We start from the raw sequence: 21,843 nt of genomic DNA, 5'->3' as shown, positions 1-21,843 counted from the left end.
TAATGAAATTGAATAAGAGTAAAGAGAAATAAGGAGAAATTTGATAAGAGATATTTGTATGTTCATATGGAAATGGTCTAAAATAGAATTATGTTGTATTAAATAATGTTTTATTTGACTTGTAAAATTTATAATGGAAAAAGGTTTATGTATTTAATGGTTAATGATGGTTTGTTTGTCTTTAAAATTAATAAAATTTGTTTTAAAAAAAAAAGTCTGCACCATATAGGCCACAACATAATGCCTTTATAGAGAGACGAGGCCAAACATTACAAGCAATGGCTCGTACTATGCTGTCAGATTCAGGATTACCTGAATCTTTGTGGGGAGAAGCAATAATGTGTGGTAATCATATATTGAATAATGTTGTTAATTCAACAACTGGTGAATTACCATTCACACGGTGGCATGGCAGAAAACCTGACCTAAGCTACATGCATACATTTGGAGCACCAGCATGGGTGCATATCCCTATACAACTGAGAAAGAAAGGGCAACATAGGGCTAAAAGGTTATTCTTTGTAGGTTATAAATCTAATCACAAATCATACAGATTCTGGGAAAAAGGTACATCTAGAGTTTACTGTAGCGCTAGTGCACAATTCCTGGAACATGTAGGATGGGAAAAACTGGAGCAAGATTCAAGTAAGGAAGTAATTATAGAACCTTACAAAAGACAAAAAGAAAAAATCAGTAATAAGAAGAGTACAATTAAAGAGGAAGTTCAGGAAGAGCATATAGGACCAGAACAGGAAGAAATACCAGAAGAGGAAGAAATAGATAATCAGGAACAGGTAGTACATGAAAGTCCACCTGTAAGCCCTGTAATACCTAGACGTTCTACACGTGTAACAGACCACCTGACAGGTATCAAGCAAGTGTAGTTTGCCAAGTTAGTAAAGTTCCAACTAGTGTTGAAGAACTTAGGATGTATCCTGCAAAGGATCAGGAGAATTGGCAAAGGCAATGGAAAAGGAATTAAATTCATTAAAGGAAATGAAAGTATATGAAAATGCCAAATTACCTCCAGGTGAAAAATCCATTGGTTGCAAATGGATATTTAAGTTAAAAACTGGTAAAAATGGGACTGTTACCCATAAGGCTAGGTTGATAGCTCAAGGATTTAATCAAACTGCATGTGATTATGATGAAGTATTTGCACCAAATTTAAAGGCAACAACCTTGAGAGCAACTTTAGTGTGGGCAGCTAAGAAAAATTATATTATAAATAATTTAGATGTAGAAACTGCCTATCTGCATGCACCATTGCAGCACACTATATATTTAAGAAAACCAGTAGGTATTAAGGATGATAAAAATAATAATGACTGTTGGGAACTGAAAAGGAGTCTCTATGGATTGAAACAATCTGGTTATGAATGGAACCAATATATTGTAAAGGAGTTAAACAATACAGGATTTAAAGCAGGTTTAGCTGATCCATGTTTATTCAAGAGAGAGACAAATGGCATAGTATCATTATTATTGTTGTTTACAGATGATATTGCTTTAATAACGAAGACTAATAATGAAGCTACTGAGATAATATCATTATTAAGTAAGAGGATAAAATTAAAGCATTTAGGAGAAATAAGACAGTATTTAGGATTGACAATAAACAAAACCAAAAGTGGCTTTAAGATATTTATTTATTTTATTTATTTATTTATTTATTTTATTTATTTGATTTGCCAATTGTTTACAAGATAATAAGTGTATACATAGTTGTGAATACATGAAATGGGTACATATAAGAAAAATAAAAGAATAAGAGAAACAATAGGACAGGGACGGTAGGCACGTTGGTGCGCTTTATGCACGCCCCTACAGACCTCTTAGGAAAGGGGTGAGGTCAATAGTAGACAGTCTAAGGTTAAAGTTTTTGGGGTTTGGGGAAGAGACTACAGAGTCGGGTAGAGTATTCCAGACATTGACCACTCTATTGCTGAAGTCGTATTTCCTGCAATCAAGTTTGGTGCGGTTTACTTTGAGTTTGTATCTATTGTGTGCTCTTGTGTTGTTATGGTTGAAGCTGAAGTATTCATTGACAGGTAGGACATTGCAATGTATGATTTTATATACCATGCTTAAGTCAGACCGAAGACGGCGTAATTCAAGGTTTTCTAGTTCTAGAATTTCAAGTCTGGTGGCATAAGGTATTCTACAACGAGTAGAAGAGTGGAGAACTCTTCTTGTGAAATATTTCTGGACTTTCTCAATTGTGCTAATATCAGATACGTAATGAGGGTTCCAGACTGATGAACTGTATTCGAGTATTGGTCTAGCAAATGTTTTGTATGCTCTGGTTAGTAGTGTGATATTACCAGAGAAAAAGCTACGTAGGATTAGGTTAACAACTCTTAATGCCTTTTTGGCTATGTAGTTGCAGTGGGCTCTAGCACTTAGATCATTAGAGGTGAGTATTCCAAGGTCCTTTACAGCAGGATCCCCAACCTTTTGACGCCACGGCCCGGTTCCGACATCAGCTGGGCGCCGCGGCCCGGTATCACGGCGTCAACTGGCGCCGCCATCTTTTATGACGAAAGGCGCTTCCGGTGACGTCACCGAAAGCGCTGTTTCATCATAAAAGATGGCGCGCCAGCGCTACTGGTGAGCTTTTCGGAGTGAAATGGCTTTCTACCCGGAAAAGCTCACCGGCGCTGGCGCCGCCATCTTTTATGACGAAACAGCGCTTCGTGAGCTTTCTACCCGGAAAAGCTCACCAGAAGCGCTTTTTGCCAAAAAAGATGGCGGCGCCCAGCAACCAGCGCCCCGGTAAGGCTTGTTCCGCGGCCCGGTACCGGTCCGCGACCGGCGGTTGGGGACCCCTGCTTTACAGAGCTTGGGTCATCAACAAGATCTTGTTATCACAAGAGGATAAAATTTACCAATTGCTAAAAATTTATAAAATGGAACTTTGTAAACCGGCAAAAACTCCAATGAGTCAGGAATTTTGTCGTACTGATGCTCAAAGTTCAAAATTCGATAAGACTATTTATCAGTCATTAATAGGTAGTTTATCATATATAAGTAATTGGTCAAGGCCAGATATTGCTTATGGCGTTAATCAATTGGCGAGATTTAATGCTGAACCAAATGAACGTCACTGGCAAGCGCTAAAGCGTATATTAAGGTATCTTAAAAGGACAATGCACTATGCATTGTATTTAGAGCCAAAAGATGATTTGATTTTAAGTGCATATGCTGATGCAAGTTTTGCAACAGATATAAAAACTAGGAAATCAACTTCAGGCATGGCTATACTATTAGGTAAAACACTGATTGGTTGGAGGTCAATTAGACAGCAACATATAAGTATGTCCACAATGGAAGCAGAATTTTCATGTTTATCATTATTATGTACTGATTTAATTCTGTATAAACAGTTGTTGTTAGATATGGGAATAACTGTTAAGGATGCCATTGTAGTTTATGAAGACAATCAAGCAGCCATAAGGTTGGCTACAGATATTGCTGTAAAAACGAGATCTAAGCACACTGACCTTAGATATTTGAATGTTAGACAATCTGTAAAAAATGGTCTGATAAGATTGGAATATTGTATGACTGAAAAAATTTTTGCAGGTGGATTTACAAAAGCCCAAGGTGCAGTAAAGCACAAGGAAAATTGTGAAAACTATGGGTTGAAATTGTAAATAGATATATATATATTATTATATTACCCAAAAGGGAAGAATGTTAGGGATAACATTGGTTACCTAACTTATTTGGGTAAAATAATATAGAGACTATGATTGTGTGTATCACTTTAAACTGTAAACCAAGTATTTTGGGTGCGGTTGTAAAATCACCATAAGAGGGAGCAAGAGAGCTCACTGTTTGCCTGGCTTATACTGGATTGCTGACAATGATAGATTGATGGTGATAACTGCGTGTTTGCTGAGAGAAGAAAAGGGGTTTGATTTTTCTTCATATCTCTGACTGCAAAAGAGATATATCACTGGACTGATATTGTAAGTTTAATGAACTCTTTTTCTACACTGGACTTTGCAAACTGAATAACCCCCGGACTGACTGAACTTAGTGTATGACATATGGACTATTTGACTATGCTATAACTCTTGCTGGAATAAAAACTATTTAACTTGCACTGTGTATCTGTCTTACTGAGTGTAAGCTACTACAACGTTTTGTCTCACATATCTGCCTGCCTGCTAGACTGCCGTTGCACGTTCTGCTAGGGTGTATATCCCTAACAATGTCAATGGAACCTTCTCTCTAAACTAATACCATAGCAGAGAGGATGTTTCTATTGTGGATCATTTCTTGAATAGAAGAAGGGATGAGAAAAACTAGAGGAAGGGGTTAGAAAAGCTCTCCCTGAGATGCTATAGTTCCAATTCTAATTTTTCCTCATCAACTCGTGTGATTCAGTTAGAAGGAAAAAGTGGTAGATACATTTTTAATATCATAGGCAGTTTGAACTATTCTTAACAACTTAAAAAAATAAATCTGTTCACTTCCTGGCAGACCTAATCATGGATACTTAACAGGAGTTTGACAGTGGAGTTTAAGGAGCAAATATGTAATAAGTCATCCCTATTAGATGACAGTGTGGACAGAGAGAAAGAGAAGAAATAAAAAATATTTTTTATTGATGGTGCCTAGAAACAGAAGTGAAAAAAAAAAACAACCCATGACTGCAGATAGTAATTATATGTGTGAACTGGAACTGTATTTGATCATCCACTGCATTACTCAGCAGTGTGACCATACCAAAAAGGCAAATGCAATTTTCGGTTGTATTAAAAGAACTGTTAACATCCAAATCACAGGAAATAATACATCCACCTTATTCTGCATTAGTCAGTCCCATCTTGAATCCTTCCTATGTTTAGTTCTCTGCATTATCTTAAGAAAAATTCAGAGAAATTGAATCAATTAAAAAAAGGTAAAACTGACAGAATGGGTTAAAAATTTCAAGTCTCTAGATCAGTATCACACATAAGGTCAATATCTTTTTTAAAAACTACAGGATGCAGAAGAGGGATTGACCTAAATTATAGGAAAACTGGTTGTTGAAGATTAGAGTGGGAGGGGGGAAACTCAGATATTTGGATAGTGAAACCAAATTACTACCAAAGAAAGTGTGAAAAAACCCTTCCTGGGATGAAAGTCATGCCCCACCTATACCTAGCAATATCATGGCACAATCCTTTTCCTCCCAGGACTTTGTGATATTGCCTTCATATCACTAGCCCATGATTTAGGCAGATTTAAATTAACCATGCTTGTACCAGTGTTAGAATAGTATTTTTCCTCTTGTTCAAGCTATTATTTAAGGATAGATAAGCTTTATAAAATGTATTAGCTTTTGCCATTCATTATCTTGAAGTTGGGTGATTGTAATGATGTGCAACAAGAGCAACAGAAGTCAGATACAGATTGGCAATGGAGACATGACATTTCATGCTGGAACAGTTTTGTGCCATTTCCAGGATAGGGAAATAGCATTGTTATTTGCTAGTGGGGAAAATTTGCCTTCAGTCAGAGACTGGAAAATTATCTATTGGATATGCTTCATTTTGGATTTCTGGATTGAACAGCAGGCTGGATTTGATGGCCTAAATAGCTTGTTTCATCTCTCTGATTCTATTTCTGACTGTAAAAGTAAGAAAAATCAAGAATTGTCTAGGTTGGAGTGGATATAATGTAATATGCTTATGTTTGAATCTACTTGGTTTTTTTTTAGCTTCGTTATTAAAAATATCAGTCAATTTCTAATATTGGTTCAAATGGCAATACTTGGAAATATATTTAACACTTCTCCATTACACACACACACACACACACACACACATATTCCTTATCTAAATTGTTCTTGAAGTTTATATTAATCCCATGTGATTTCGTGACAGAATGTGTTTAGCTTGATACTGTACATTTGGAATTGTTCAATACTACGTCCCCAATGCCAACATAATTGCTGTTCCAATCTCTTCACAACCAGGATGATGTGAGAAGGGCCAGGACAAATGTAGATATCAAATTAACCACTTGCACAAAGAAACACAGCCAGCCTATATCACTTCACACTTAGCTCTCCTTTCAGCCTATCAGTTAATGCATGGTCTCTATCACACATGGCCAAAGTGCACTTCAGCTTTGGGGCATGTTGATAACATGGGCAACCTGACTTCACCTCTCACATTTTCAACAATGACCCTCAGCAAACAACTAGTCACAGATCCTTCATCTCACACCATTCTTGAGCTGTGAGGAAGCCTTGAGGTTAAATTCTAATATTGGTATGCTTAAAGCAGCATGGATTTTCTACTTTCGTGGGTGGTATTGCAAGAAAGGAAGTAAATATTTGATATTCCCTGCCTATGTTTTTCTCATCAACTCTTAAACTGTAAATGTGTCTGCTAGTTGCTAGGCAACCATCAATGGCTTTTTCTTCCATTTCTGTTCCACAAAGTAACAGTCTGGGTGAGGATGAGAGCAAGGATCCGGATTACAAATGTCCAGATTAGCCAATGGTAGCAACAAAGGAATCCAGAAAGCTCTGATCCTTGGCAATGAATCATAAGAGAGAAATAGTTGCATGAAAACAAGAGTAAAACATAACAGAAACAGAAGCTGCTTCCTGCATCTCCTGGATCTCAGAAATTTATAATTAACAACCATCACCAAGCTCAAAACAACAACAGCAAATACCTCAGCTCAATTATTTGCTTGCTTGTATTCATATCCTGCAGAGAAACTGAGCAAACCCTTTCCAACCTCCTCACAATCTGTCTAGGGCTTGAACTGGTTAGTTCATTGACAGAAGGTCAGTTAATTTGCTACTGTTATCAGAGACAACCAGCCAAAGCAGGAACATATTTGTTTTTAATTTTTTGTAATTTTAATATGGTTTTTATATTGCTTTTTGCTTGGGGGCTGTCTGGAGTTTGTTATAAGATGGGCAGCTATATAAATGTTTTAAATAAATACATAAATATTGGTGATATGTGTGCAACATCTCTTTGGTGATGATGACTTCTGTTCACTCATAGAATCTTTGAACTAGACGGGGTTTCAAATAGAAACAAATCTTCAATAATGCATGGCCTAAATATTGGAAAATTTAATAGTAGCTTCCACCTTGTTCAACACTAATTCTGTATAAGACATTGAATAATTTTAAAAAAAGCAAGATCCATTATAAAATCTTCTGCCTCTTTAAATCATAGAAATATCCATGTTCTAACTCTACAGTCACTGAGATCCTTAGCTTGATTCTGGATTATATTACTGGATTATGACACTTCTAAATGCAGGTGAGAGAATCATGGGATTGAAAGATTTCCATTGTGTTAAAAAATTGATGCATAAAATAGATGTTGTCTATGCTTCTTGCTGAGATAGGGTTTGTATTTTTTTTTAATTTGAAAGAAATTCAGCCAGGCAAAACTCCTTTCTGCAATTAAAAGTGTTGATCTTCTTGTCAAACAGAAAGTTACAGTTAGGCAAATAGTACGGCCACATTCACTGAATAAAATAAAATAAAATAATGTGACAATGATTATCACAAATTAAAATTTTACATATATGTTTAAACAACTCTTGGAAAAGTGTTATCAATAATTATGTTTCTTTTCTAATATTTTACAATTAATATGCAAGCAAAATACAAATTTGCAAAACCTCACAGATATGATCATGAGGAAAATGAAATCTCAGTTTATGCAAACCATTTTTTTCTTCTCATCTCAGTTATTTGTAATTTAAAGATTATAATACCACAGCCTTCTTTACAATGTTGTAAAACTTGATGGGATTATATTAAGCATTAGATCACAGTTTTGAAATCAGCTGCATAGTTGTAAGTCTTCTTTTCATTACCCTGCCAGAGAAACATTCAATCTCTATTTTCTAATGTAATTACTGTGGTATTTTATATAATAAAATGTTGCAAATTGCAATAAAATATTTTCAGTTCTCAACAGTTATGGTACTGTTGCTGTGTTTAATTTCTATAAATAAACTGTGACTTCTGCTTTAATCAGCTCTTGCATTAAGGGAGCTTGGTCTCTGAATCTTAAATAGCAATGCATATTTAACAGAAGTTATCTCACAGTAGTAGCTTCAGGCTTTACACATAGGGGGGCTGCAGGACAGAGGGAGAAGCTTAGATAGAAGGAAAGGAATGGAAAAATCGAAGATGCAGAGTTGCTATGAGTAATGCTGGCTCTGCAAATCACCCCAAAACTATCGACATGGAAATTACCTTTTTCTGACTGAATTATAAATAAATCACAAATGATCACATTCTTGATTCTTTTGCGCAACACTTATGCTACATAGAAAATGATTTGATCTGCATCCCCCAATCTTAGATAGTACTTTCTTTACTTACCAAAAACCTGTAGCAAAACTAAGGAGGAAAGGAACACCTTCATTTTGCAGCCTCTTGATTCTACTTTGTCTCCTCAGTCTCCTTATGAACTTTGGACACTTCCTATCATATGACATTTTGTAATTTAAAGAAACTCTGCAGAACTGTGAGATGATTGTGGGGTTAATAGGAGGGTTCTTCTCTTTTGGTTTAGGCACAATACCTGCCTTTGCTGCTGGAGCAAAGCCCTTCCCCAAAAGCAGTATCTCACATTTTTTTTAATGCTATGCAAAAGGATATGAAAAAGTAATCTCAGTATAACTTCAAATATACAATATGTGACCCTTTAAAATCAACTTACCCTGACTTCATTCTCATAAGAATTCTTTGTTCAAATGGCACCATCCTCAACCAGCAGTAAGTAGAGGTCTAGTAAATTGGGGAGACTACATTAAACATAGCATTATTTACAAAGGATTGTCCCCCCCCCCCTTATCCTTTCTTTCCTAGGTGCTCACACTACCTTATAGGGGATCTGCCTTTGTTTTATTCTCAGAAGACTAACCCTATGCAGTGGTGGGATTCAAATAATTTAACAGCCCATTCGCCCAGGGTCAGGTTGGTTGTTGTGGGAGGCGTGGCTCATCCCCATCCTCCACCTCTACTGCACATTGCGGGATGAACCTCCCATGATAGCCAACCTGACCCTGGGCAAACCTGTTGTTAAATTACCCCCCCCCCGGATCCTGGGCACTGCGCTGCACTGCAATGGAGAAATGGGCAACGGCAAGAGGAAAAGAGGAGGAGCAGAGAGAAGAAAGAGGGAAAGCAGCCTTCTCCTTTCCTCGCGCCAGCCACTCCATTGCCCATTTCTCCATTGCAGTGCAGTGTAGCGCCCACAATCCACTTTGATAATGGGGTGGGTGGGTGAGTAATTTAATATCCAGTTTTCCTGAACCGGTGCAAACCGCTGAATCCCACCACTGTCTGTGAATAATGTTTGGGTGAGAACAAGTGACTTGTCCAAAGAGTTTCCATGGCTGAACTTGATGGACTTGGCTGGAAATCACCTCATTCTTAGTCTAATATTTATTTAATCAAATCAAATCAAATCTAATACTTTATTACAATCAAGGACCACCACAATTAAGAATGGTCAAAGAGTATCTAGTTAAAAGTTCCAGAATAAAATAATAACAAATACAAATAAAATCTTTATTGTAATCATAATTTGACAACCTACCTATTGGTTGTACGTAAGCAAGAGCACAGCCTAAGCTATGATGTAATATTGTGATGGCCTGTAGTTATTAGATACTAAAATACAACTGGGTGATAATATCATAGGATTTGGAGCATGAATTATATAAAATGGTTATAATGGATTATCCATCAAGTTCTGGTGAATTTTTAGTTTTGCTGCACAAAATCTAGCTACCTGTGCTATGACTATGATCTGTTTGGCTTTAAGCAACCATTGAGGATAAACGATGTTGGAATAGTCAGGATACCTATTAACCATCGGGAAAGTAAATTTTGTTTGTATATCTCTATAAAAAGAGCAGCAAAAAGGGACGTGTCCAGAGATTTCCACCTCTCCAGAATCAGAGGGACAGAGTCATTCAGCCAGTAGTATCCCATTATATTTGCTGTCATTTATTTATTCAAATTTATTAGCCATCCAACTCTGGGTGGCATACAAAACTTGAAAATACATAAAAGCAGATAAAACATCAAACCAAACAATCCAGTTAAAAATGATCAAACAATGCAAATCAAACAAAACACGCCCTCCTACAATTACAACCACTCATACATCAACGCCAGACCAGGAAACAAAGCCAGGTTTTAACAGTTTTTTGGAACCCTAGGAAACAAGTGCTGTCCTTATCTTTGGGGGCCACAACAGAGAAGGCATACTTCAACAATCCCGTTTGATGACAACATTTAATACCCAGGCTACTGTATCACACTGGTATAATTTCCAAACATGAAGCAAAACCATAAATAATTGCAGCACATAGTACCACCAAATATAAAAGGGGAATGAAGAAAAAATATGAATAAATTCATACAATTGGAGAGGTGCAATTGTCAGAATGTCTCATCCTTAGGAAACTATTTGCTTGTGAAGCAGGCAGGAAAATAGAACATTGCACTGTGAATTTAATTTATTAATTCCAAAGTAGTCCTGTTAAAGTTAATGGAACTTTTCCAAAGCAAGCGGAGTTGTAGATTAGAGCTATCAGTTTCCTTCTCTGACATTGGTTTAGGAATTATCATTAAGCTTTCATTAATTGAATTTCATTCACTGTTTGTAAAATGTTAACATTTTATAGAGCTACTATTCATTATGCTATTATGCTCTTTCCCACTCTAAAAGATCCATTATCTAATAATTACTAATAATAGTGTCAAACGGGTAGCTTTTCCAATTAACTTCCTGAAGACATCAGTGAATAAAAATAATTTTATTAAAATTTGGAAATTGGATGATGGTGATGATGATGATCATCAGAGAAGAGAAGACAGCGCAGAAGAAGGAACTGAGAAGAAAGTGGAACATATTTACATAACACCATTTTTCTTGCTAAAAGCAAAAAGAGTTGGAATTCACAAGAAAGATTCAGTAAAGGCCATTAATTAATGGAAGAGAAAAAATGAAAAAAAAAATAGATACATTGTGTACTCCTGAAACTAAAAGAGAAGAATTTAATAGCATCTAAATGAATGAGACCTTCTCTTCTGGAATATAGATGATGAATATAGAAGTAAAGTCTTGATGTAATTACAAATTAAATGGCTGCAATGTATGTTAGAAAGTAGGAATTGGATTCTTCGAGATTGTTAGGATTTGTATGAAAACACAAATCGGTAGTTTGATAATACTTTTGTGTTAATACTCCAATATGCTTATAATGAAAGAACCAAGGGTGAGTTTTGGAAAATGTTGCAAAATTTATACATATGATCCAAAGATCATGTTAGTCTGTTAAGTGACATGGATAAATCACTGAAAATGAAGTAAGAGAGCAAGGAAAAGTGGTTTTGCCATGGACAGCCCAAAGAATACAATTCATATTGCTTAGATAAAGATCTATTTCAAATATTTGGGTTAAGACTAGGTCTATTCAGGTGTATCTAAAAGGAGTAATTGTGAAAGCATGATTAATTATTGATATGGAAAAACTGACATAGTATATATGTCATAGTAATTGGTATACATCTCTATATGTCGTCATAATGAAAGGTTCTGGCAGTTGATTTTTTCCCCTCGCATATGACTTAAGGAAAAGTAGGTTGCTTTTGTGGGGACAAAGTAGTTAAGTCATGCTTGTGGACTACAATAGGTGTGAGGGCCAAAATGTGACTGAATTAATGGATGGAATCCTGAATTGTACTCCCAAAGCAAAATGTCAATTAATTAGGTGGGAAACTGGAATAAGCCATTGTCCAAAAAGAATATAATGGGGTTATAGAGAGAAGGCAAATACCATGACTGAGGTGCATGGCGTTGATAAAGTAAACAAGGGGAAGCTATTTTCCCTCCCACAGATACTAGAATCAGATCACCCAATGAAATGAAATCTATGAAGAGTCAAGGCAAACTAAAGCATTTTTTTATACAATGCATAATTGAACTTTGGAATTTACTGCCACAGTGTACAGTGGGGAAACCAAAACTTCAGCTATCAGCATTCTCTATCAACTTGGTTGGTTTCAAAAAATAAGTTGGCTCATTTCATGGAAATTCTGGGGATCAATGGCAATTAGCTTTGATGGGTATATGACTGCCTCTGAAGACCATCCGCCAGGAGTCTAGTGAGCTTCCTTGTGCACTTGGTTGACTAGTATGAGAACAATCTGCTGGACTAGGTGGGCCAAGGATCTGATCCAGGAGGCACAGCTTATGCTTTTATGTTTTTATGTTCTAGAATAGTTTGGCAACCTATTGCTAGTTGGGAACACCAGGTGATTGCTGACTATCAAGTACCTGTGGCTTGGATAGTGGTGCTGGCAAGAAGCTTTGGCAAGCATATATCAGAAGTAGAAATCATGGTGTGTGGTATATGTATCAGACTAGACAACAAGACAAATTCTGATCTGGACCCTGCAATTGTCTGGATGGAAGAAATCAACATCTCACACTCATAGACAAATGGAGAGAAGATTATTTCTAGCCAATCGGATTACTTGTTGTGGAAGAACCTAGACTTTATGACGTCTTCAAAATTTGATTGCTGGATGTATGTGAAACTATTACATGTGGATTATGACATTCAAATTTATTTCTGGACTGGATGGCAGGAGAAGGACTGCTTCCTCTCTAGGAAAGAGACAGCAGGGGCTTATCTCCTGTAGTGCTGTTAGAGCTTGCCCTCTGTGGACCTAATAAATGGGCCACAGCCAGAGGTTCTGACCAGTTCTGGAGAACTGGTAGCAGAACTTTTGAGTAGTTTGGAGAACCGGCAAATACCACCTCTGACTGGCCCTGCCCCCATCTATTCTCTGCCTCCCGAGTCCCAGTTGAGCAGCTGGGTCTTCTTATGTTGCCCTGCACAGGAGAACAGAGCTAGAAAGCAGGTTAGTGGGATGGGGAGGGAATGGGGATTCTACAGTATCCTCCCCCTGCCATGCCCACCAAGCCACGCCCACCACGCCACGCCATGCCAGGCCCACCATGCCAGGCTCACCAAGTCACGCCCACAGAACCGGTAGTAAAAAAAAATTGAATATTGTATGAGAAGTCCTCCGGATCTGGCATTGCTCCTTAGTGTTCAAGAGCAGACTGGTCATATGGGAATTGGAAAACAGGTAGGAATTACCAAAATGATACAGCATAAAGGGATATGATGGGAGGGAAAAAACTAGAGAGAAAATGAAATGATTACAGTAAGAGAAAATGTAAGCCGTGTATCAAAAAGTATTAGAAGTTAGTTTTTTCTGCATTCAGAATGAATGAAAAATGGTTGAAAGAAAAAGACTGTTGCACTGATAATATCACCTAGTTGGGTAATGAAATGTCTACAACCAAACAACTAATCTCAGAGAGCACCAATTGAACTCCACAATTGAATTCTGAGTTACAGATGTTCTCTATTATTGGATTGTTAAAGCTGCTTGGAATATGCTGAGAAGTATGGAAAATGTTTTGGTGAAATTAAGTAAAAAGGCTATAGGTAAAAAAAAAAAAATGCATGTAGGAGGATAATTCATGCAAAAATGAGAATGATAGAAAAACCATACAGTGTGCATATAGAGAAAGAGACATCTTCAAAGAAAGCAATCTAAAAGGGGAAGGATTAAATAAAATATATAGACCTATTTTGATAGAAATAAAAAAACTGTTTGGTAAAAGAGGCAAACAAGAAATTTGTACTAGATGAACCGAATAAAAAATAAAAGTGATGAAATAATTTTGGATTAATTTGAAGTGAGGAATATTTGTGGAAAGGAATATTTCAGATATCCATATGGAAATGATGGTGATATATCAAAAAATGGGATTGAAGTGAACTTGGTAAGAGTCCAATAAAAATGAACAAAACAGAAGTAATAAATGCTGTGAGAATATTAAATATAGTGAAGTTGTAAGTGTAGATTATAGAACTGAAGAAATTGGACAGATAGGAGTTGAAGGGCTGTAGTGATGTGACAGGCAGAAATGATGCATTTTGTTTATGAAGTGGCTGCTGACGTATTTAATATGTGTGGGAAAACTGCATCAGTGCCTGATGATTAGAAGAAGGCTGTTGCTGTTTCCATGTACACAGTAAGAGGGAATATAAAAAAAAATCACTAATGGGTATACGTTTACTAACTGTGCCTCAGAAGGTTTGGGGCAAATTCTGACTGAAAAAGTTCAAACAGTGACAGTGAGAAAAATGTGCAAAGTTCATAGTTATGAATGCAGCAATTAAGAAGGGAGGAAAGGAGGGAGGGAGGGAGGAAGGAAGGATGATACAGTGAATAGAACTGAATTATGCAACAGAAAAGTCACATTTCTTGATCCCATAAGATTTATTTAACTGAAGAGCCTTAGACACAGAGCATACCTGCTCTTCTTGGAATGTACTAGGTAAACATAAACAGCTGGAAATAGGCAGGCTCTCAATTATGAAGGTCCTATGCTACAAATGAACTTCATAGATAACAACCAGCATGTTGAATTACACCTAGAAGTCAACTGACAGCCAAAGCAGATTGTGTAGCAGTGGTAACACACAGCATACTGGTAATGGATAATATATGGTCTGTTATAAAGAATGAATGTCAAAAGATGTGTAAATGATTGTATATGAAAGTAAGATGAATTCAATGCAGTAGGAGTAGGGTACCGGTAGTCCTCAAGTTAGGACCACAATTGGGATTGGATTATCGATCAGTGAGCAAGCTAGTTGTTAAGTGGGATGTCACCTGACTGCTTTTTCAGTGTTCACAATCCCAGCACAATCCCAGGTCATTGAGCAATCAAATGGGTTTCTAAGTGGACCAAGTCCCAGGTAACGAATATGGGATGCCCGAGGGGTGGGGAAGACCCTGGGAAGCTCTGCTCAGGAACTGACAATCTTCTGTGCCAATACCCAAGCAAGATTTTCAACTTCTGAACAAAGAAAAGTTTGTGTGTGGTCTGCACCAGGCATCCCAGAACCTCCCCCATCCACCGGAGGCATCCCACACCCCTTACTTGAATGTACTGACTCTCTGCTTGGATTTTAGCTCCCTGTCACCTCTGGAGTTGCCAGCTGAAGGAATTCTGCTCCCACTGAATGCACGGAAGGGAACTCCTTCAGGGGAATTCCTTCAAAGGGATAGGCATTACTGCCATTGTATAGTGCTGATCTTCTGTTCTTTTTGAGATTATATTTGTATACAGTCAAATTGGTTTAATTGTTTATAAAATCTGTTTGGTTGCCTATTTTAAGTAAATAACTCTGGGCAACTCACAATAGAAAAATGAATTAACAGGAATCACCAGAGAGTTAGTACTTGACCACGGATTCACACAGAACAATGTTCAGTAAATGTAAAGCCATAGTTTTAAAGAAGAGACCAACATTTTGAATTATACCTAGTAATGCAGAGGTGTCAAACTCAAGGGCCCCGGGCCAGATTCAGCCCAGGGGTGCTTAGATCTGGCCCACGGGCCACCCTGCAAACAGTGAAGGACAGGCCTGCGGTGCCTCTGCCAGTGAAAACGGAGCTTGGGGAGGCCGTGTACAGCCCACCGGGGCTCCATTTTTTTGCCATGATGGCCTCTTACAGCCTTCTGCCAGGGAAAATGGAGCACAGGGAGGCTGTGTGCAGCCTCTCTAAGCTCCATTTTTGCTGTCTGAGGACTGCAGGAAGACATCACGGCAAAAAATGAATGGACCCTCAATGAGTAACATAGAGCTGGCCATGACCCCAGGGCCCCACCCAAGGTAAAAAACAACCCTGATGTTGCCCTCAGTGAAATTGAGCTTGACACCCTTGTAGTAAAATATTAACCACTGATACCACTCTTTAAACACTGGTTGACATGCATAATTTGCTATAGTCAGACAGCAGGATTTTAAAAAGTCTATTATCCATTGAAACATAGATATAGATATATCTTTAGTAAGCATATTTTGGTTCATGGCTGGCAGGTCATATCTCCCAGGGAAAGTCACTCAGTGGGTGCCATTAAAGGTAAGAGGTTGTTTGTATAGTGTTGCTGTTTTCAAGTTCATATCAAAAATCTAAGACAACACCCAGAATAGAATCAAGTTCCTTATGGGTGCCCTTTCTGACCTGAATGATAAGTATAGAAACATATACCTGAAGCTGATTTATGAATAACAGCAGTGCAAAATCCCTTCAGCCATAGTTTTTTTAGCTTTTTTCCTTAAGCAAAAAGCAAATGTACATGATTAAAAAAATAACATATAAATGGTGTTTTATTTCAGCATAAAACCTAAGGAGACAAATGCAGAAAGAAATTGTCTCAAGCTCATGCACATACATTGCAGCAAATTAGTTATAAATAATTTCATTATTATTTGAAAAGTAGGAATATTGGCTAATTAATGCCAAGGAGATGAGTCAGAGGTTACACCCCAGTGGCTAATTTAGGGCTAGGCAACTTTATTCATTATTCATTCATACATTAATATTTATAGCTTATCCCAATTCACATACACTTTGGGCAGTGAATAACTTAGTTCAAAACAATTTTAAAAAACATGGAAGTAAACAAAATACGTATTATAAGCGATGCCCAGATTCAGCTAGAGGCCAAGAGTATATCAAAATAATATTCCTTTAGCTTGCTTATAAAATGCAAACGGTGGGATACAAAGCAAACACAGCCACAGAAAACCGATGAAGCCCCTTTTATTCCTTCACTTTGCTTCCAAGCTCCAAATATCCTTGATGGAAGACAAAAAACTCCCACACAAACAGTTACAAGAAGAAGGAAAAAAGCAACACAAACCAGGCAAGAGAAGGGCTGGAGGACATCCACAGATAACACACACTGGGAAGGACGCCAAACTCAGAGAGGAACCATAAACTAGAGATATTTCCACGCTTTGTTTCCAGCGTTTGCCCGTATGCAGATCCGTCCTCTTACTCAGTTGTCACAGCTGCAGCCCATGAAGAGGATCAAGGCCCTCTCCTCCAGTGGTGGGATCCAAAAAATTTTTTACTACCGGTTCTGTGGGTGTGATTTGGTGGGCGTGGCAGGGGAAGGATACTGTAAAATCTGCAGTCAGAGGTGGCATTTGCCGATTCTCCGAACTACTCAAAATTTCCACTACCGGTTCTCCAGAACTGGTCAGAACCTGCTGAAACCACCTCTGCTTGTCTCCAAAGTAGACCATGTCTCTGCCTTATCCTCTCCTCTCTGCATGTCCTAGGATGGATAGGGGGTGGGCCTGGATCCTCCTCTGACTGCTCAGCCGTCCTCTGCCCTTCCCCAGCCTCCTCCACAACCTCCAGAGCCACACTTCCACTCCCTGTCAGCTGTTCCTCCTCTCCCTCAGAGTCAGTCTTCACCAAAAGCATGACAGAATCACTCTACTTCCAAGGAGACAATATTCCATAAGATGCAGGAAACCAGTGAGAAGATTTGGTTCCTGGTCTATCCTCAGTGAACTTACAAGTGTACTCACAATAGGACCTCTCTAAATGGCAGATTTTATTTTGGTGCGGTATTGTCTGAAGTATCCCAGTATTGCATCATATAAGAAAGGCTTTAAAGGTGATGACCAACAGCTTGAATTGACCCTATAAATCTTCTAATAGACAATGTTAGAACTTCACACTTGGTATCACCTTATATTGACGGAATTGATACATCACCAATTTTGCTGCTCTACTTTGTACCAATTGCAGTTTCTGAGTGTCTGATGAGAACCACAGCAGATGATGTCACAGATTAATATAACCCAGTTATGTATCTTTTCCTAAACTTCCTAACAGTTGCCAGTGGGAAACCCAGAAACTTTGGAATTTATTTCACAGGCTCCAGAAGGGATTGAACCACACTCTTCAGGCTTATAAAACCAAACATCAAAACTCTCTCTAGGCTACATCCAACTTTAGTTTATTAGCATATAAATGGTAGGTAATTCCACAAAAACATTTCTCGTGCACAAACTGGGAAACAGGATCTGAAAGATGACATTGATAGAAACTTTTTTTTTTTGAAGGGAATAAATCAGTGATCGTATATAATAGTCAAACATCTTCTCATAGGTCTTTATAAATTGGGGGTTTTCAATTATAACCCCAAGGCTTATCCATAAAAACTTCAGGAAAGAAGAATGACACACTGTAATATAAAGCAATAATAACTGTACAGCACTGGCATTTGAGCTTATATAGCAAATTTTATCATTCGGTTAAACAGCTGGCATGCAGTTGAGCATTAGTCAGAAACCTACAAAATCTCAGTAAATCTTAATAAGTAAAAGCCAGTGACAAGACTTTGTATCCAGCAGAGGGTTGTGAGTGAAAAATCAAATGCAAACCAAAAGATGGATTCAGCTGATGGATTGTGTGCTATAAATTTGAGAAATAAATAGCAGCATTTTTATTAATATAGCAATCTCCATAGCAAAAGCATTAAGGCTGTCTAATGCAGCAGGCTGCTTTTATTGGTTCACATTTGAAGCCTCAGGTATCACATGAAATGGGGGTATCTGCAGGATATGGTCAAAAAAATTAAGATGGTGGCCATAGAAGTGCAACTGAAGCTCAGCCTGTTTTCTTATGTGTGTCACATAACAAATAGGCAGAGCTTTGCTCCTAGTTATAGTCACTATCTTGACTTTTTTTTGACTACATCCTAAGGATACCCCCGCTTGAGAATAATGGCAAAGTAGGTTTGATTCAAAAAAGTAGAAAATCCAAATCCTTTCCCCTCAGTAATAAAATTCTAGTAATGAATAAAATAATTGTCCACTTATTCTCACTTTGCGCAAAGCCCCAGATGCATTGCATATCCAGTTCTGACTTATCAACTTGAGAATTTTGAGAATTACTTTCTTCCCCCATCTGCCAGGCTTTGCTCTGTGGTAGAAATATTGTGAAGAAGTTTCCTCAGGCAAATGATTGAAAGAGTCGCACATTTTAGTTATTTTAATTAGTTGTTCCCAGGCAAAGAATTTTGTATTTTTTCTGCCTTATGTTCAAAAACAATTTTATTTATTTTAATTTATTTAATTTATTCACCTAGGGGAGAGAGCACCCATTATGTAGTTTTAGAAAGCAAAATATCTTTTATCAGTCAAAGTCTTGAGCACATAAAAGCTCTTATTTGCAGCTATACAGTGACAAGCAGAAACATTGTGCTAAATATAGTGAGAGTGAAAGAAATTCAGCAGATATATATACTAAAATAGAGAACCAGCCCTCTTGTGTGTCCCCATTTCTCCCTGCAATTGAAAAGCCAAGCAAGCATGAAGGTAAGTTTAAAGATCATGTTTGCCAAATAGAAATGGGGTGTCTCCACTGTAACCACAGGAACTACAATAGACGTAAGTGGCATTCTGAACTGAACAGTAAATCATTGTGAGAGAGAAAGCTGAGGAAAGTTCACCTGAAGATCTTGCCTGGAATTTGGCAACAGGCAACACCAATACAGTAATTAAAAGAGAAAGAGGGTTGTTTCACAGTCTGGTTGTGCGGACACAGAAAAAGATGAAAGTCAAATGAAATTCAGAAGGCAAAAGTAATTATTGGACTAATTGTTCCAAAGCACAGCTGTATAGTTTTCTTAACATATGTTAAAATGTTACAAATAAAAATAAATACAATGATTTATGTATCTCTCCTACTAACAATACTTCTGCAACAAGTATTAGCAAGAGGCAAAAGTGCATAGTTTTCCAACAGATATCATAATCTGCAATGTCTATTCTTAATTACTAGAGCACAGAGACTGTTAGAGAAAATGGTAGTTGCTGCTGCCGCTGCTGTAGACTCTGAGAGGACCAGGTCTCCTTGCCTAAGCAGTAGCTACTAACGTATTTCTTAATTTTGACTGCCAAGGACTTTTGATAGAACAAAGATATGTCTTTAAGCTTCCAGCTGCCAGAAGACATGATCTTCGCAACAGAGGGCACCATAAAGGTCAAGATGATATCCATAACCATGCAATTGAAGCCCTCCCTCCTTTTTTAAAAAAAAATCTGCATCACAATCTATTTTTAAATCTCTGGCCTCACCATATCTCAGAGGATCATTACTTCAGGTCAATGATCTTCACAGCAGCCAAATGTTAGTTCCAGATGTGCCACTCCCACTATCAGTATCCATTTTTAGTCTTGGTGACAGATATAAGACCAAAATATAAGAGAACTATGGAGTTCCTTCAGCCCTCCAGTATTTCCATTGCCCTGAGCATAGTTGCATTTACTGAATAATGTATACAACTTTCCTACATATGAAATTTAGAACCCCAGCATATAATTCTTGGGCCCAAATTGATCCAGGAAAAATGTTCAGCATAGCCACATCATGCTTCAGGAACAAATGAAAGGGAATTAATGCTTGCTTGAAGAACACTGAGAGAATTTCCTTAAGAGCAATGAGTATTTTAATTCATTACAACCTATTAGAGAACACAGAAATGACAACTTTGGAATCTCTTGACTGCCTTAAAGTTGAGGCAAATCATTTCATTTTATCATAACAATATCTAATATCTAATCATATCTAATCTCCAAATACAGAAATAAAGCAAATACATGATATAAGACATAGTCCATTTTCTTTTTTTACATTCCTGTAGTCCCTAACATTAAGACATCAATGGGCATTAATTTTTTAACCATACAATCATTTTCCAGATAGACAGATAGACAGCCTGGGGACCCATGAAATGGAATGAAATGGAGTCCTGCCCTAAAGATATTTGTGGAGTATTTTTTTCAAACCATAGTTTATTCACTTGAGGATATCTGGATTGTTGGCAGATTGATCATATATTAAAATGTAATCCTGCACAAGGATTAAATTCCATCCCCCTTTTACATTTACATATTCCTTTAACAAATGGAATTAGGCCAGCAGGAGTGGTAGGAAGACAATAACTTGGTCTCAACACCAATAAGACCAAGGAGTTTATAGTGTATTATAGAATGAACAGATCAGACATCTAGCCCTTGCTTATCAATGCAGACCGAATGGAGCAAGTGGCCAGTTTTAAATTTCTGGGTGTTACCCTAAAAGAAGACCTAACCTGGGGTGCCCACATTGCAGCCCTGGTCAAAAGGGCCCAGCAGAGATTATATTGCCTGACACTTCTCAGAAAACAACATCTGAATGAAAAACTGCTGGTGACCTTCTACCGCTGCACCATAGAGAGCATTTTAACATACTGCACCTCTGTATGGTTTGCCAATTGCACAGTGGCAGATAGGAAAGCACTCCAGAGGGTTAATGTCATTGCCCAGAAGATCATTGGTTGCCCTCTCCCCTCTTTGGAAGAGCTTTATAACTCCTGCTGTCTTAAGAAAGTTCAAAACATTCTCAAAAATCCATCTCATCCTGGGAACTCTTTTTTTGAATGATTACCATCTGGCAGACAGCACAGAATAATAAAAACAAGGACAAATAGGCTGAAAAACCACTTCTATCCCAGGGCAGTAGCTCTTTTGAATTCTGCTGTATAGTGCAGTGTTGGTGTAGTGTCAGGGATTTTCGGTTTAATATGTGAAGGGTGAAGGATGGTCATGGTCATGATGTGCACTGAAGATAGTGTTTGATTTCATTGTACCACGTGCAATGACAAAAAGTAAACTAAAAAAACTAAAAAAACTAAATTCCATCCTCCTTTTACATTTACATATTCCTTTAGCAAATGGAATTAGGCCAGCAGGAGCTGGGAGGGTCAATGAGTAAAGGAAGAATGTATATCACAATCCTAACTTGAATACTTTTGCTGAAGAAAGAGAGGCTGTGCCTTTGAAAATGCATGTGGTTTATCCATGAGAAACATTGCCAAATAACCTCATGTATTCAAATCA

At 37.6% G+C, this 21,843-nt stretch overlaps 1 protein-coding gene across 1 annotated transcript in view; it reads right to left on the bottom strand.

Annotated features, from left to right (window-relative positions):
• AMN (amnion associated transmembrane protein) overlaps positions 1–8,429 on the bottom strand; it is a 105,125-nt gene extending 96,696 nt beyond the window's left edge. Inside the window, exon 1 of the mRNA XM_087954294.1 lies at positions 8,366–8,429. Coding sequence (XP_087810420.1) covers positions 8,366–8,408 — 43 coding nt within the window. The 5' untranslated portion in view covers positions 8,409–8,429. The remainder of the gene's footprint in view (positions 1–8,365) is intronic.
• Positions 8,430–21,843: the final 13,414 nt, after the last annotated feature.

Source organism: Notechis scutatus, chromosome 1 (genome assembly GCF_049901735.1).
Source record: "Notechis scutatus isolate UNSWTSFEM ecotype Mainland chromosome 1, rNotScu1.2, whole genome shotgun sequence".
NCBI lineage: Eukaryota > Metazoa > Chordata > Lepidosauria > Squamata > Elapidae > Notechis > Notechis scutatus.
Note: the sequence above shows the minus strand (reverse complement) of the source record. Positions and strands in the feature narration are given on the sequence as shown.